The sequence below is a fragment of the Garra rufa genome, chromosome 15, assembly GCF_049309525.1.
Source record: "Garra rufa chromosome 15, GarRuf1.0, whole genome shotgun sequence".
In the NCBI taxonomy this organism is placed as follows: Eukaryota; Metazoa; Chordata; class Actinopteri; order Cypriniformes; family Cyprinidae; genus Garra; species Garra rufa.
Window position 1 is genome coordinate 31,883,093 of NC_133375.1, and position 13,818 is coordinate 31,896,910.

The 13,818-nt window shown below is 37.9% G+C and overlaps 1 protein-coding gene across 1 annotated transcript in view; it reads left to right on the forward strand.

The window, feature by feature from the left end:
• Nucleotides 1–13,818, forward strand: part of spata6 (spermatogenesis associated 6) — a 20,742-nt gene continuing 6,924 nt past the window's right edge. Inside the window, exons 1-10 of the mRNA XM_073819391.1 lie at nt 1–123; nt 1,051–1,188; nt 1,293–1,341; nt 1,446–1,487; nt 1,928–2,052; nt 2,271–2,351; nt 5,840–6,091; nt 6,912–7,029; nt 7,838–7,878; nt 7,971–8,092. Coding sequence (XP_073675492.1) covers nt 34–123; nt 1,051–1,188; nt 1,293–1,341; nt 1,446–1,487; nt 1,928–2,052; nt 2,271–2,351; nt 5,840–6,091; nt 6,912–7,029; nt 7,838–7,878; nt 7,971–8,092 — 1,058 coding nt within the window. The 5' untranslated portion in view covers nt 1–33. The remainder of the gene's footprint in view (nt 124–1,050; nt 1,189–1,292; nt 1,342–1,445; nt 1,488–1,927; nt 2,053–2,270; nt 2,352–5,839; nt 6,092–6,911; nt 7,030–7,837; nt 7,879–7,970; nt 8,093–13,818) is intronic.

The following is a 13,818-nucleotide window of genomic DNA, read 5'->3' on the forward strand; positions in this document are numbered from 1 at the left end:
GGGCAGTTGTCATAACTACCAAGTTTAAAAAACATGGGCGGGCAGACGTCGCCCAAGAAACCTTCATCCTCACAAACGCGACAAAAAGCGCTAAAATGCACTGTCGAGTTGGATATCCAGTGTGTAAGTACATCAGCCCGCGTCCCATTCCGACTTTCTCGCTCAAGAACAACACAAATAGTCCTGTTTGCGTGTGTTATGATAGAAGTTTCCGTGTTAGCATACTGTTAGCAACAAGTGGCTACCACTGATGTCTGAGTCAGTCCATCAGGCATCAATCAAAGCTGCAAGCCTGCAACGAGGAGAAAAATGCTAATAAACGCTCTTTCAGCCTCCGATATGTTTATCTGAAGCAATACAAATGCAAACTCTTGCATTTTAAGCCAAGCTGTTAGCATCTTCTAGTTTTCGGTTCAAATACTTGAGAAATCGTTCTAATATGTGACCCTGGACCACAAAACCAGTCTTAAGTACGTTAACACGGGTGTATTTGTAGCAATAGCCAAAAATACATTGTATCGGTCAAAATTATTGATTTTTCTTTTATGCCAAAAATCATTAGGATATTAAGTATAGGTCGTGTTCCATAAAGATATTTTGTAAATTTCCTACCGTAAATATATCAAAACTTAATTTTTAATTGGTAACATGCATCGCTAAGAACTTCATTTGGACATTGTGTGATTGTGATTTTCTCAGTGTTTAGATTTTTTTGCATCCTCAGATTCCTGATTTTCAAATAACGTATTGTCCTTTCCTAACAAACCATACATCAGTGGAAAACTTTATTCAGCTTTCAGATGTATAAATGATGTATAAATTGATCCTTATGACTGGTTTTGTGGTCCAGAGTCACATATCAAAAAACATTTTAGCAGTTGTGCTGCTTAATATTTTTTGGAAACCTAGCTACTTTTTTTTAGAATATTTGATTAATGGATTTTTTGGATTAATGGATTAATTTTAAGCTTAAAAAACAGCACTGTACATGAAAAGATGATGTAAAATATAAATAAAGATGGCCTCAATTTAATGTTTTTCACCCTATAGATAACTTGTCCAGGGGTGGTGTTACCATCCCAAGAAGACATGTATGTGAGTGTTCGGATAATGGGCCAGTATCAGAAGTCCAAGTGTGTTCCACCAGTTTTCCCTTTGCTGCTACATGAAAAAATGGTGTTTGTGAAGGTAAGCCATTATTATAACACCTTTGATTAATTTCAACCTGTGACGCGTGCTGTCTTACTATCAGGTTTCTATGTTTTCTTTCCTCTCCCGAATCTCTTGGACAGACCTTTGTGGGAGCAGTTGACCCAAGTGCTGTAGCTGAGCATCTGGAAAGTAAGAATCCTTTGGGCTGACTTCAGTTTGTCCTGTGTTCTTTCATAAAGCTCAGATCAATAAACTTATATACCTTTCCATCATGTTTTTTTCCTCCGCTGCAGATGATACAACTTCTTTAGAGCTCATTCAGCTCGTTCCTCCAGGTAAAATCTCACATCCATTCCAGCTGTAACACTGACAGATATTTGAGGCTGTAGATTGAATTCTCCAACATAGTGCTGTAAACTGAAAACATTACATTCGAGCTCCGCTTTGATTGAAGGCTCCGGCTTCTGCGGTTGACGCAATGGCTGAATTCTCAGAGCTGCTAGTACAATTTCAAAAATTAACCAACATCAGCAGGGGAATACATACATTATTGGACCGAGCACTCTCATTACAGTATGCATAAATCGTGCTGCTTTCAATGGTGGTCTCTTGGGCTTTTGCACACAATCTGACACTTATTCGTTCCTGTTGCGTTATTGCTCTAAAACGCAAAGAAACAGCTTTATTAACCGGAAACAACTTGATTACCCAGAGCTGTCAAGTCAAATGGACAGAATACACTGTACCATCATGTATTTTTTATTTCACTGTGCAGAAGGTGAGATCCTGGCCACGTTTGAAGAAGACACCCGGGAGTTTCTGTATCCAGGCCCTCGTTTGACTCCCAGAAGCCCAGGCCCAGAGAGAGAGATTCTGATGAAGAGATCCATCTCCTTCCCTGTGCGTGTGTCTTCCTCTCAGCGTTTTTGTCATATCTCTGATGCATCTTAAAAGCCGGTCCCATTTTCCTGCTATTTGCTTGAAGACGTAGATTGTTTTGGTAAATTGATCTGCCAAGAGTGTTATTATCTGCATTTGCCCTCTGTCTTTTCATCATTCGAAAGTTTTGTGATGTTTTTCTTTTTCTGCTCTCTATCTCTCCTGTCTTGTTCCCTCAGGGAATCTCTCCCAAAGTGGAGTTTTCAACAACGTCTATTATTGAGGAGTGTGATGTGAAACATGGTCAGCCTGCCATGTCTGTAAGTCTCTGGGCTTTTGTTATTGCCATTTTATTGCAGCTGGTATTTGCGCCGTTCCAAAAGCTAGTGCGCTGCCTACATAGGCAGCTGCCTTTGAAGGCGTCTGGCTTCTGGAACGGTCGCGTGATGCTTCTGCTCGTTAACAGAGCAATTATTTGTGATGCTAAATGAAAAGAGACACTGAGGTTTAAATGAAAAGGATCAAATGGAGGTTGTTTTTAGATGTACGTGGGAGTACGTTGGGTCTCCCTGTCAATCAAACTGTCTGTTGCCATCTGTGCCACTTTCTGTTGTCATTCTAGTGGCCTCACGCCCCCTTTCAGGATGTTCTTTTTACCATGCAGGTAATTACAGAGAATTGGCTCGTTTTTACTGGGATCGGCGCTGATCAGTTGAACTCGACCGGTCCGATTTGTTTCTTCCATGAAATGCTTGCGGACCTCCTTCATGTCAAGTTTCTTAGACCCTCGTTAGACGGCTTCTGCTGTTGACCGTCTCGTCGGGCCCCTTTCATGTGCGACTCCTCCCTTTGTGGATGTCTCTAGTTCGGACTTGACTCGGCATTCTGTAAAGCGGGCTTTCTCGGTGCGATTTGCATGCATTTGAACGGCGCTTGTTTCTTGTTTAATAAGCTACTTGTGGTGCTGGCTTTGTTGTTTCAAGGACATCCGGCTTTATCTCCCATTACCAACACCAGCCGAGCCACTAATCACATCAGACAAGCGCGACTCCTGCTTTAAAACGGCCTCTTTGTCCCTCCGTCCAAAGAAAAAGGAAGAAGAGAGAGAGGGGGAGAAGAATAAAAGGAGAAAAAGCCACTTAGTTTAATTTCATTAAATCTCGACTCTTCAAACGGCAATCGCTATCAGGATTTACTTTTTTCTTTCTCTGCTTTTTAAAAATGACTTAATATGCCAGGATGTTCCAATTAGCATTTAAATTATCGTTGTTTTTTTACATCCATGTAATGCCATTATCATATTAGGTTGAGACCGGCCATCAAATGCAATTAACATTTTTAAAAACGTATTTACCCAGGCAGCGCCTGCAGGAACAGAGTTATTGAGGCTCAGAATTATGTTAGCTGAGATTAGAGTTATTGAAGTCATTTGCCTGCAAAGGTGAGATTGGAACACTGAGGAAAGGTTTACATCAGGTTACATGTGTACATAACAAGGAAATTAGTGGATTAGCACCGTACGAACAGAGAGACGTTCGCAATATCACTACAATAAAGCGTGACCTTATACTCTCTTCCTCTGGGATCTTCTTTTCCCTTTTTTTATTTCAAAGGTGAAGAGTGTCGTTTCTGCGTTACTAGTGGCAACAGACAGAAAAACAGTGATTGTTTCCAAACACACAGAAGCCATGCATTAATATTACTGGGGCTTTCTAAGGCATCACTATTATTAGTGCTCATAGTAACCCAGAGTATTATGTTTAACTGTGCTCTGGAAATGGATGATGCATCAAAACATGTTGAGGAGAGGTGTACTATTTCTTTTAATAATCAAATCAGTTTTTTTTTTTTTCCTGGCAGATGATAAAATCGGAGAGCAACTGCATAGCCACCACACAAAACACCTTAGCAACTGTGTTGCAAGATTCTAATAAACATACAGAGCACCTCAGCAACCATATAGCAACACCCTGGCAACCACCTATTCAAATGTTTTCTGTTACCTCTCAGCTTCTGAAAGTTTTGAAATATTATATAGGAAATATGTGACACTGGACCACAAAACCTTAAAGTCTTAAGTAGTAGTATATTTGTAGCCAAAATTCATTGTATGGGTCAACATTATTAGGATATTAAGCAAAGATCATGTTCCATGAGGATATTTAGTAAATTTCCTACCATAAATATATTAAAACTTAATTTTTGATTTTCTAATAGTTATATCTCAGCCAAATATTGTCCTATCTTAACAAACCATACAACAATTGAAAGCTTATTTATTGAGCTTTCAGATGATATATAAATTTCAATTACACAAAGTTGACCCATATGACTTTTTTTTTTTTTTTTTTTACCATATTTCAAGTAAAAATATTAGTGTTATTTTAGTTTTTTAGTTTTTTTTTTTAGATATTATAATACTGTAGTATTTGTTCATATTTTCAAATAGCTTTAATTTTTGTTTTGGATTTCATTTTAATTTTGGTTACATTTTCGTTTTGTAATGTGCTTTTGTAATCTTAAATAGTTTTAATTTTTTTTTATATTTCTTTTTAGCTTTTTGTAGTACTTTTAAAGGGCCCAAAAATGAAAATTCTGTCATTAATTACTTGTCGTTCCAAATCTGTAAAACCTGTTTTGGATGAAATCCAAGAGCTTTCTGGCCAGTGTAAATGGTTTCTAAGTAATCAGTTACTGTAATTGAATTACTTTTCCCTTTGAAAAAGTGAAGTATGGGTTTATTCTTAGTTATTTACTTACTAATTTAATTACTGTTACTTCTTATGTAATTGAGCTTAATACTGTGTATAGACTGTAGAACATTTAAATACAGTACAATCGTGCATTTAAAATCAAAATGTATGCTTTTTATGTACCCTTCTCACTTTAAATACTTTGAGTTAATAAGAATATTGGTAACACTTTAGTGTCCAGTTCTCACTATTAACTAGTTATGGAATATTAGCTGTTTATTATTACTTAAAAAGCACATATCAGTGTCTTATTCTGTAAGACCTTATTCTAAATCCTTAATCCTAACCAATTCTTAAACTTAACAACTACTTTACTAAGCATTAATACACAGTAATTTGGAGTATATTGAGGCAAACGTCATAGTTAATAGTTAGTAAATAGTGAGAATTGGACCCTAATCTAAAGTGTGACCAGAATAATTTATATAGTTATCTATTATTTATTTGAAAGAATTACAAGAACTGTTTCTTGTCTGTCCTTTTATTAACTTGTCAAGGTTGATATAGGATTTAGAAAGTGATTAGTAATAAGTAATTAAATACTTTTTGGAGAGAGTCATTTGTACAGTTGAAGATGTAACTAGTAATTAATCACTTTTTGGAGTAACTTACCCAACATTGTTTTTGACCCTGCATAGACACCAACTCAACTGACATGTTAAAGGCCCAAAACGGTAGTAGTGACATTGATACAATACTCCATGTGACATCAGTGGTTCAACCGTAATGTTATAAAGCTATGAGAATACTTTTTGTGCGCAAAGAAAACAAAATTAACAACTTTATTTAGTCAAAGACTGACACTCAAGAGAAGAAATTGATGATTTTAATGATGTCCTTACTACCTTTCTGGGCCTTGAACGTGGTAGTTGCATTGCTGTCTATGTAGGGTCTTGGCTTTCATAAAAAAATATCTTAATTTGTGTTCCAAAGATGAACAGAGGTGTTACAGGTTTGGAATGACATGAGGAAGAGTAAATAATGACACAAATTTCATTTGTGAGTAATCTATTCCTTTAACTTTTAACGTATTTCATCTAATATTTATATTTCAGTCATGTGGCCGTTCCTCAACTAAGCCTGGTCATGTGAAAACTTGCCCTGCAAACTCAAAGAAGAAGAAACCAAACACAGCCCCATCCTGTGGATACGAAAAGCCAACGGTGGCATCCCAAAGCCGTGCTCCTTCACCCTACACCCACCGCAAGATGTGTCAGCTGTCTGAGGAGGCCAGACAACGACTCAGCCACTTCAAACTGGGGCCCTACACATTTAAAAAAGAGACGGTCCCTCAGGCTCCATTCGTGGTGGGTCATATTGACTGATGAAACATTGCAAGCTGAGTTTGTGTTCTTTTCATCTTTGCTTAATGATCACAGTGACAGCTCAGGTCAGCTGCATGTCATAAACATTTATGCACTTATTGTTAAGTTGCAATTACAATATTTCTTCTCTGAGGGCACTGATTACAGGAGACTTTATTCGTTTTTATGACTAAAGTAAAAGCCTAAATTCTCCCTCTTGTTTCTTTTCCATGTTTTTCAAAACAACAGTACATCCTGGGGTGCAAATATCAAAGCTGTCATGGTATAAAAGGCAGCTCTCGGATTTGCGTCTGATATCATCATGCCATTTTCTGTCACAGGCCTTTTAAAAAGTGGGTAGCCTTTTCAAAGAAAATCCCCAAGCTACAATTAACCTAAGTAATTAAGAGTCAGGCCGTGATTAGCAAATTCTTCCCTCTTATTTCAGCAGATTAGCCCGCTCAGTTTATGTGTGTTTAAAGTCGGCACACTTGTTTTGCATGAAAACTAAATAGCTTGTTTCATTTACTCACTTGGTCACTTTACCATTTAAATTGAAGTTGGAATAGACTAATTGAAGTCTGAGAGTTGACTTTATACACAGACACCTGAGTCTGAGTAACTTCTCTCTGAAGTTTCTCTCCTCACTTTCACCTTCCTAGAAAAGTGATTAACTCTGAAATGAAAGTCAAATTCATTTGAATAATCAATGCTCCGTGTGTCAATGGAGTGTTGATGCACGTCGCTTCACCTGCTAAATCAGAGATGAGCGATTATTTATCTTTTAATGGGCAACGTAGCTGATTGCATCTTCTGTTTGCAGGTGACCCAAAGCCCAAACACGTCGCTAATAGAATCCTCCATGTGTCTTACACCTCAGTCATCTACTCAAAGAAGCCCACTACATCTGCGATCACGGAGCTACACCACAGACCACACAGGTTACTATGATTTTTGTGTTTTTACATATTTATTTGTGGCATTTATTCATCCTCATGTCCCTCTAAACCTGTATGACTTTGCTTTAAAAAAGAAGATATTTTGAAAAATGACTTGGTGGGGTCCAGTTTTGTTTTAGATCCTACTGACTTTCACTGAATAGGCAAAAAGAGGGGGGGAAAACACAGTAAAAACATGTATAATGCTCTAAAAGATTTCTATTATAAATAAATGCTTTTCTTTTGAACTTTCTATTCACCAAAGAATCCTGAAAAATCACAATTTCCACAAAAATATTAAAATATTAAATATTATACATATTAAGCAGCTTGTTTTTCAGCATTGATAATAATAATAAATATCTCTTGAGCGGCAAATCAGCATATTAGAATAATTTCATAAGGATCATGTGACAATGAACATTGTAGTAATGTCTGCTAAAAATTAGCTTCTCTATTATAGGAATAAATGCCATTTTAAAATATACTAAATTAGAAAACAATTTATAATAGTTTTACAATAATAATTTACCGTGATTTGATCAAATATATGCAGACTTACCTGAGCATTTAACTTGTTTAAAAAACATTAAAATAATTTTAAGCTTTTGAACAGTGTAGCTTCATTTGTGTTGAAAGTTGGTTGGAGTGATATGTTGGTGAATAAATGGTTTTTATTTTTGGGTGAGCCTCTTAAATCCTTCTTTTGAATATTTGAATCAATTACTGACTATAAAGTATTATCAGATGTGTTTTTTTTTTGTATTGTGGAGGATGCATTTTACCATATTTTCCCACAAAACTTCTCTAGATCCCTCTCTTCTTGGAAGTTTCAGGTCAAAGCCCTCACATGTAAGTTACAAAGTGTTTTGAACAAATTACAGATTAACTAATGTAAGATATTCACCTCTTCCGACACTGTTTTGTCCACAATATCCCTTTAGGACGTATCCATGCAGGCAGCCAGAAATTCTCAAAATAGATCCCCCAAAGATCATTCCACTCCTGTGTCTAGCACGCTCAGAGATCAGAGTCCAGTCCTTTCCCGCTCTTCCCTGAGAGAACGGTATGTTTAACACAACTTATTCTATGTACATTTGCACTGTTTGCTGCAAAGCAATTTAACACAGGCTGACTTTGTTCTTGTCATCCTGTTCGACTTTGTTATCGGATTGATTTGTTTTTTCATTAGGACCAACATACACGAGCATTATAGTTACTTATCCTTCCATATGTTTGTTATATGTCATGCTTGTGCTTTTCCTAAAATCCATATTTTATGATATGCATTTTTCTCGAACTCTCAAACGTGCTACCCCTTCGCCCTTTTCCTTTGAATTTCCAATTACGTGGTATTGACTAAATGTGCGGCTCATAAAAACAAAGCCCGGCAAATAGAGCGTCTATTCCGCAAATCTATATTGTGATCACACACAACAGACAAGATGAATTTACTGCCTCACCTTCAAATGACAGAATCTGATGTTTGGTCATGTTTGTTCATTACTTATGAGAAGCGGGGGGGGGGGGGAGCTGCTGAGAAAACAAGGGGAAATGCTATTGATTGGGTTTCAGTGAGATCTAATGCGTTTGACCCGACGCACAGTTGAATAAATTCCGAGAGACCCTTGTCATTGATCTGAGCATCGGCTGCGAAACCGGCAAATGTTTGTTTGTTTGTTTGCTAGTCTCTCTACCGCCGGCGCCTTTTCCGCAGGGGCATGAGCAAACATTTAAAATCAATAGACAATCTTAAGTCTTGAGAGTAAATAGTGGGAAATGTGTGATACTATTCTGTCAATTGAAAGCATGACCGGAGTCACAGGCCCGGAGATTAAGGCTCGCTCCGCAGATTCGCACAATGAGAGATCAGGCACGTCTTTTTGAGCTGCTGATGGGGGGAGTGAAAGAAACGACGGTTTCTAAAGTTCAGGCTGGCCCTCTCTGGCCTTCTTCTATGTTAATAATAAATACCATCTTACGGCCTGCCTGCGTTCTGGCCATTAAAGATAAAGAACCACAGTGATGCATGACCTTTGGCACAGATCTGCTGGTCTTTTTACTTCTGTATTCCTTTTAATAAAGATTCTAATGAATTCTCTTGTTCTATCTTTTTAACAAGCTCAGTGAGTTGATAATATATTGCTAGTTTATTCACGCGCAGGTTTTGATATTGTAAACCCAAGGACATGGCTCAAATGTTTGGGTAATTCTTCATCTGAGCTTCTCTCTTGTGGCATATTTAGATGCATAAAAAGAAAATATCAGCATTTGCTACAGGGCTGGAGATAAACGTCTCTGTATGTGTATTTGTGATTTAACTTCATGATTTAACTGGACTGAAATTTACAAGTCCTATTTCCCAAGATGACAGAGCGCCAATGTAAGGGCGACAGCACAGACTAGTGGTCTGAGCTGGTATTGTTAGAATTTATTTCAAGATAATTACATATTTACAATAGAAATAGATGACTTGTATGTTCCCCTTTAAAAAAAACTACATTATTTTAAAAGAGTGTATATATAATATATTTAATTATAGGTTTATAAATACATATATTAAAATTTAGTGTGTGTGTGTGTGTGTGTGTGTGTGTGTGTGTGTGTGTGTGTGTGTGTGTGTGAAATGTTAAAAATATAATATTTTTAAATAAAAAATATATAGTTATATATATGACATTTGTATTAATTAATTATATGCATATATAGTTTATTTATATATTTAATATATGTATTGTGTAAATAATAAATATATACAGTACAGACACATATAGTATGCAAACAAACTTTAAATACACATCATACAAAAAAATACTAAAGTATACATATACACTGCCGCTCAAAAGTTTCTTCAGTAAATCAGTAAGATTTTTAATGGTTTTGAAAGATGCTTATGTTCATCAAGGCTGCATTTATTTGATCAAAAATACAGAAAAAATATGTAATATTGTGAAATATTATTTACATTTAAAATAACTGTTTTCTATGTGAGTATATTTTAAAATGTAACTTATTTCTGTAATGCAAAGCTGAATTTTCAACATCATTCCTCCAGTCTTCAGTGTCACATGATCCTTCAGAAATCATTCTAATATGCTGATTTATTATCAATGTTGAAAACCGTTTTTTCCAGGATTGTTTAACAAATAAAAAGTTGAAAAGAACAGCATTTATTGAAAATAGAAATCTTTTGTAACAATATAAACTACTTTTTTATTCTTTCTTTTTTTTTGAAAGAAATTTATACTTTTATTCACCAAGGATGTTAAATTCATTTAAAAAAAAAAAAATTGATAACACATTTCAAAAAAAATATTAAGCAGCACAACTGTTTACAACATTGATAACAGTAATAATCAGCATATTAGAAGGATTTCTGAACAATCATGTTGTGGTAGATGTGACCAGCAAAAGGGAAAAAAAATCACAGAGGCAGCGGACTACTGCAAATGCTTAAGGATTTATTTTCTCCATGTACGATTACAACGAAATCTTACTAACATTACTCAGAGAAAATGAATCAAAAATATAAAGAAAAATTACAAATAACAAAACTTTACAATAAACTGGGCCACTGTATTTGCCTCTTAAAATACAGAGGTCTAAGAACCACAGGACCAGCTCTCACAAAGAACAACACATTCACTACAGAGATAGCCAACAAACTTATATATTGGTGACCAGCACCAATTAACAACATAAAGGGGAAACACATACACATAATGGCCATTAAACTACTAAACAAATGTGAAAACATCAAATATACACAAACAAATAACACTTCAAATAACATATAACAATAATAATTTTACTTCCTAATTTTACTTCTTATAAGTACACATAAAATAAGAGAAACGGTCCTTGGAGTCCCCCTCAGCAGAAACTTGAATAGTTGTGGCTGAATCATTGGATGGAACTGTATATATACGTCCGAAGTTTCCGGTCGAACCCCTTTTGGCGGTACACCAACTTGCGAGACTCGGGCATACCAAACAAACAAAGAAATGGTAAGATTAAATAAACTACTCGTTAAAGAGTGTGCGCACTTAACTCCAAACGAAAGTTTAAATAAAGTTTATGAAACCAAAATAATGTTATTGTGTGTTCTTTACTGTAACCAAATTTAATTAAATGCATAAACAAACAAACCTGACCGAGCCTCTGCAGACATCCATGACACACTCCTCCTTGTTTCATGCCGGAAGGCGAGAAAGAAAGTCTGCCATCACATTATCTCGGCCTGGAACATGCTGAATGGAGAATCGATATGGTTGAATGGACAGATACCAGCGAGTAATTCTGGCATTTGAATCTTTCATACGGTGCATCCATTGTAGTGCTTTATGATCAGTCTCAAGCACAAACTCTCGCCCAAGCAGATAATACCGGAGAGTATCAAGGGCCCATTTTACTGCCAAACATTCTTTTTCGACAGTAGAGTATCGAACCTCCCGGGGGAACAACTTACGACTGATGTAAGCTACAGGATGACGATCTTCTTGCTTCCCCTGGAGAAGTACTGCTCCTACTCCAATATCCGAGGCATCAGTTTGCAGTATAAAAGATCTATCAAAATCAGGACAACGTAAAACAGGTCCTTGACACAGGGCATTTTTAATATCCTGAAAGGCCTGTTCGGTCTCTTCTGTCCACCGAATCTGATTTGGGTAGTTTTTCCTTGTCATGTCGGTAAGGACAGCTGCCCTCACCGCAAACTCAGAGACAAACCTCCGGTACCAATTTGCCATTCCAAGAAAGGACCTTAACTGAGTCTTTGTCTGGGGCAGGGGACAATTCTGTATCGCCTGGATTCTTTGAACTTGAGGTTTAATAACCCCATGGCCGATAACATACCCCAAGTACTCAGTTTCTGCTTTTGCAAAAGAGCACTTGGAAGGATTGATGGTAAGCCCTGCTGATCTAATACGGTTAATGACCACTTCCAGGTGTTGCAAGTGCTCCTCCCAGGTTGAACTATAAACGACTATGTCATCCAAGTAAGCAGCTGTAAAGTCAGTCAAACCAGAAAGTACCTGATCGATGAGCCGTTGGAAAGTCGCGGCAGCCCCATGAAGACCAAAGGGCATCTTACAGAAATGGTAAAGCCCCCAAGGGGTCCGGAATGCCGTCAACTCCCGGGACTTTGCACTCAATGGGACTTGCCAATAGCCTTTAGCTAAATCAATAGTAGTTAAATAGTTGGCTTTACCTAGACGGTCGATGAGGTCCTCGATTCTTGGGGTCGGATAAGAATCAAACTTTGATACAGAGTTAAGGTACCTGAAGTCAATGCAGAATCGCAGGCTTCCATCCTTCTTGGGCACCAACACTACTGGGCTGCACCACTCGCTTTTCGATGGTTCTACAATGTTCATGGCTACCATTTCATCTAACTCCTTCCGCAACCCTTCTAAGAGGCGCTCAGGTATCCTATAACTCATACGTTTTGGGCAAGCCCCTTCTCGGAGCACGATGTCATGCTCAACTAAGTCAGTATGTCCTGGTCTCATCTGGAAAACTTGAGAATCACACAGATTTCGAATTTCAAACTGTTGACTTTGAGATAGATGACTCAGAGACACGCTTGAAGAAGTTAGAACAGGCAGATACTGAGCTTCCACTTCTTCCTCATCCTCCACCTTCCGAATGAGCAACACCCCTGCTGCATCACTTGATCGGGCAAACCACTCTTTGAGTAAGTTTACATGCAAAGTCCATTTTGACCTCGTCTGGCCAGGAGTGGCAACTTCATATGTAACTGGCCCCAACTTCCTCAGCACTCTAAAGGGACCTTGCCATTTGGCAGTCAACTTACTCGTATCCGTGGGCAACATTACCAATACCTGAGTGCCTGGCTCAAAGCTCCTCCTTCTGGCCTTCTGGTCATACCAGGTCTTTTGCCGTTTTTGTGCCTGTGCCATATGTCTCTGGGCCAAAGCACTCATGTCCTCCAGCTTCTCCCGCATCTGTACAACATAGTCAACAATATTAGTAGAACGTACACCATCTTGTTCCCCACCCCACACATCCTTCAGCAGGGTCAGCGGTCCCCGCACTTCCCGTCCATATAACAGTTCAAATGGGGAAAATCCAGTGGAACTCTGGGGAACTTCCCTGTAGGCAAAAAGCAGATAGGGGAGCCACTGATCCCATTCATCACTTTTGTCTGCGACAAACTTGCGAAGCATTTGCTTTAAAGTTTGATTAAAGCGTTCTGTTAATCCGTCGGTTTGTGGGTGATAAGGGGTGGTTCTTATTCCCTTTACCCCCAAAAGTTTATACACCTGTTTCAATAGTTCTGACATAAAGTTAGATCCTTGATCTGTAACTATAACCTTAGGAAAACCTACTCTAGAGAACAGTTGCATAAGGGAACAAGCTACTGCTCTAGCCTTGATGGATTTAAGGGGAAAAACTTCAGGATATTTTGTAGCATAGTCTGTGATGACTAACATGTAACGGTTCCCTGTCTTGGTCCTTTCTAAAGGCCCAACAATATCCATGCCTAGCTGGTCAAAAGGCACCCCGATAATAGGGAGAGGCTCAAGAGGTGCTCTAGGAGGAACCTTCAGGGAGGTCTGTTGACACTGCGGACAAGTTTTACAGTACACCGCTATTTCCTTTCTCATGCCTGGCCAGTAAAAATGATGAAGGATCCGTGCTGTTGTCTTATACCTACCTAAATGGCCTGCCCAAGGTACTGAATGACCCAAAGAAAGAACTAACTCTCTACCCTCCCTGGGGACCACCAACTGAAAATTGGAACTCTGTTTACGAAACAAGATCTCATTA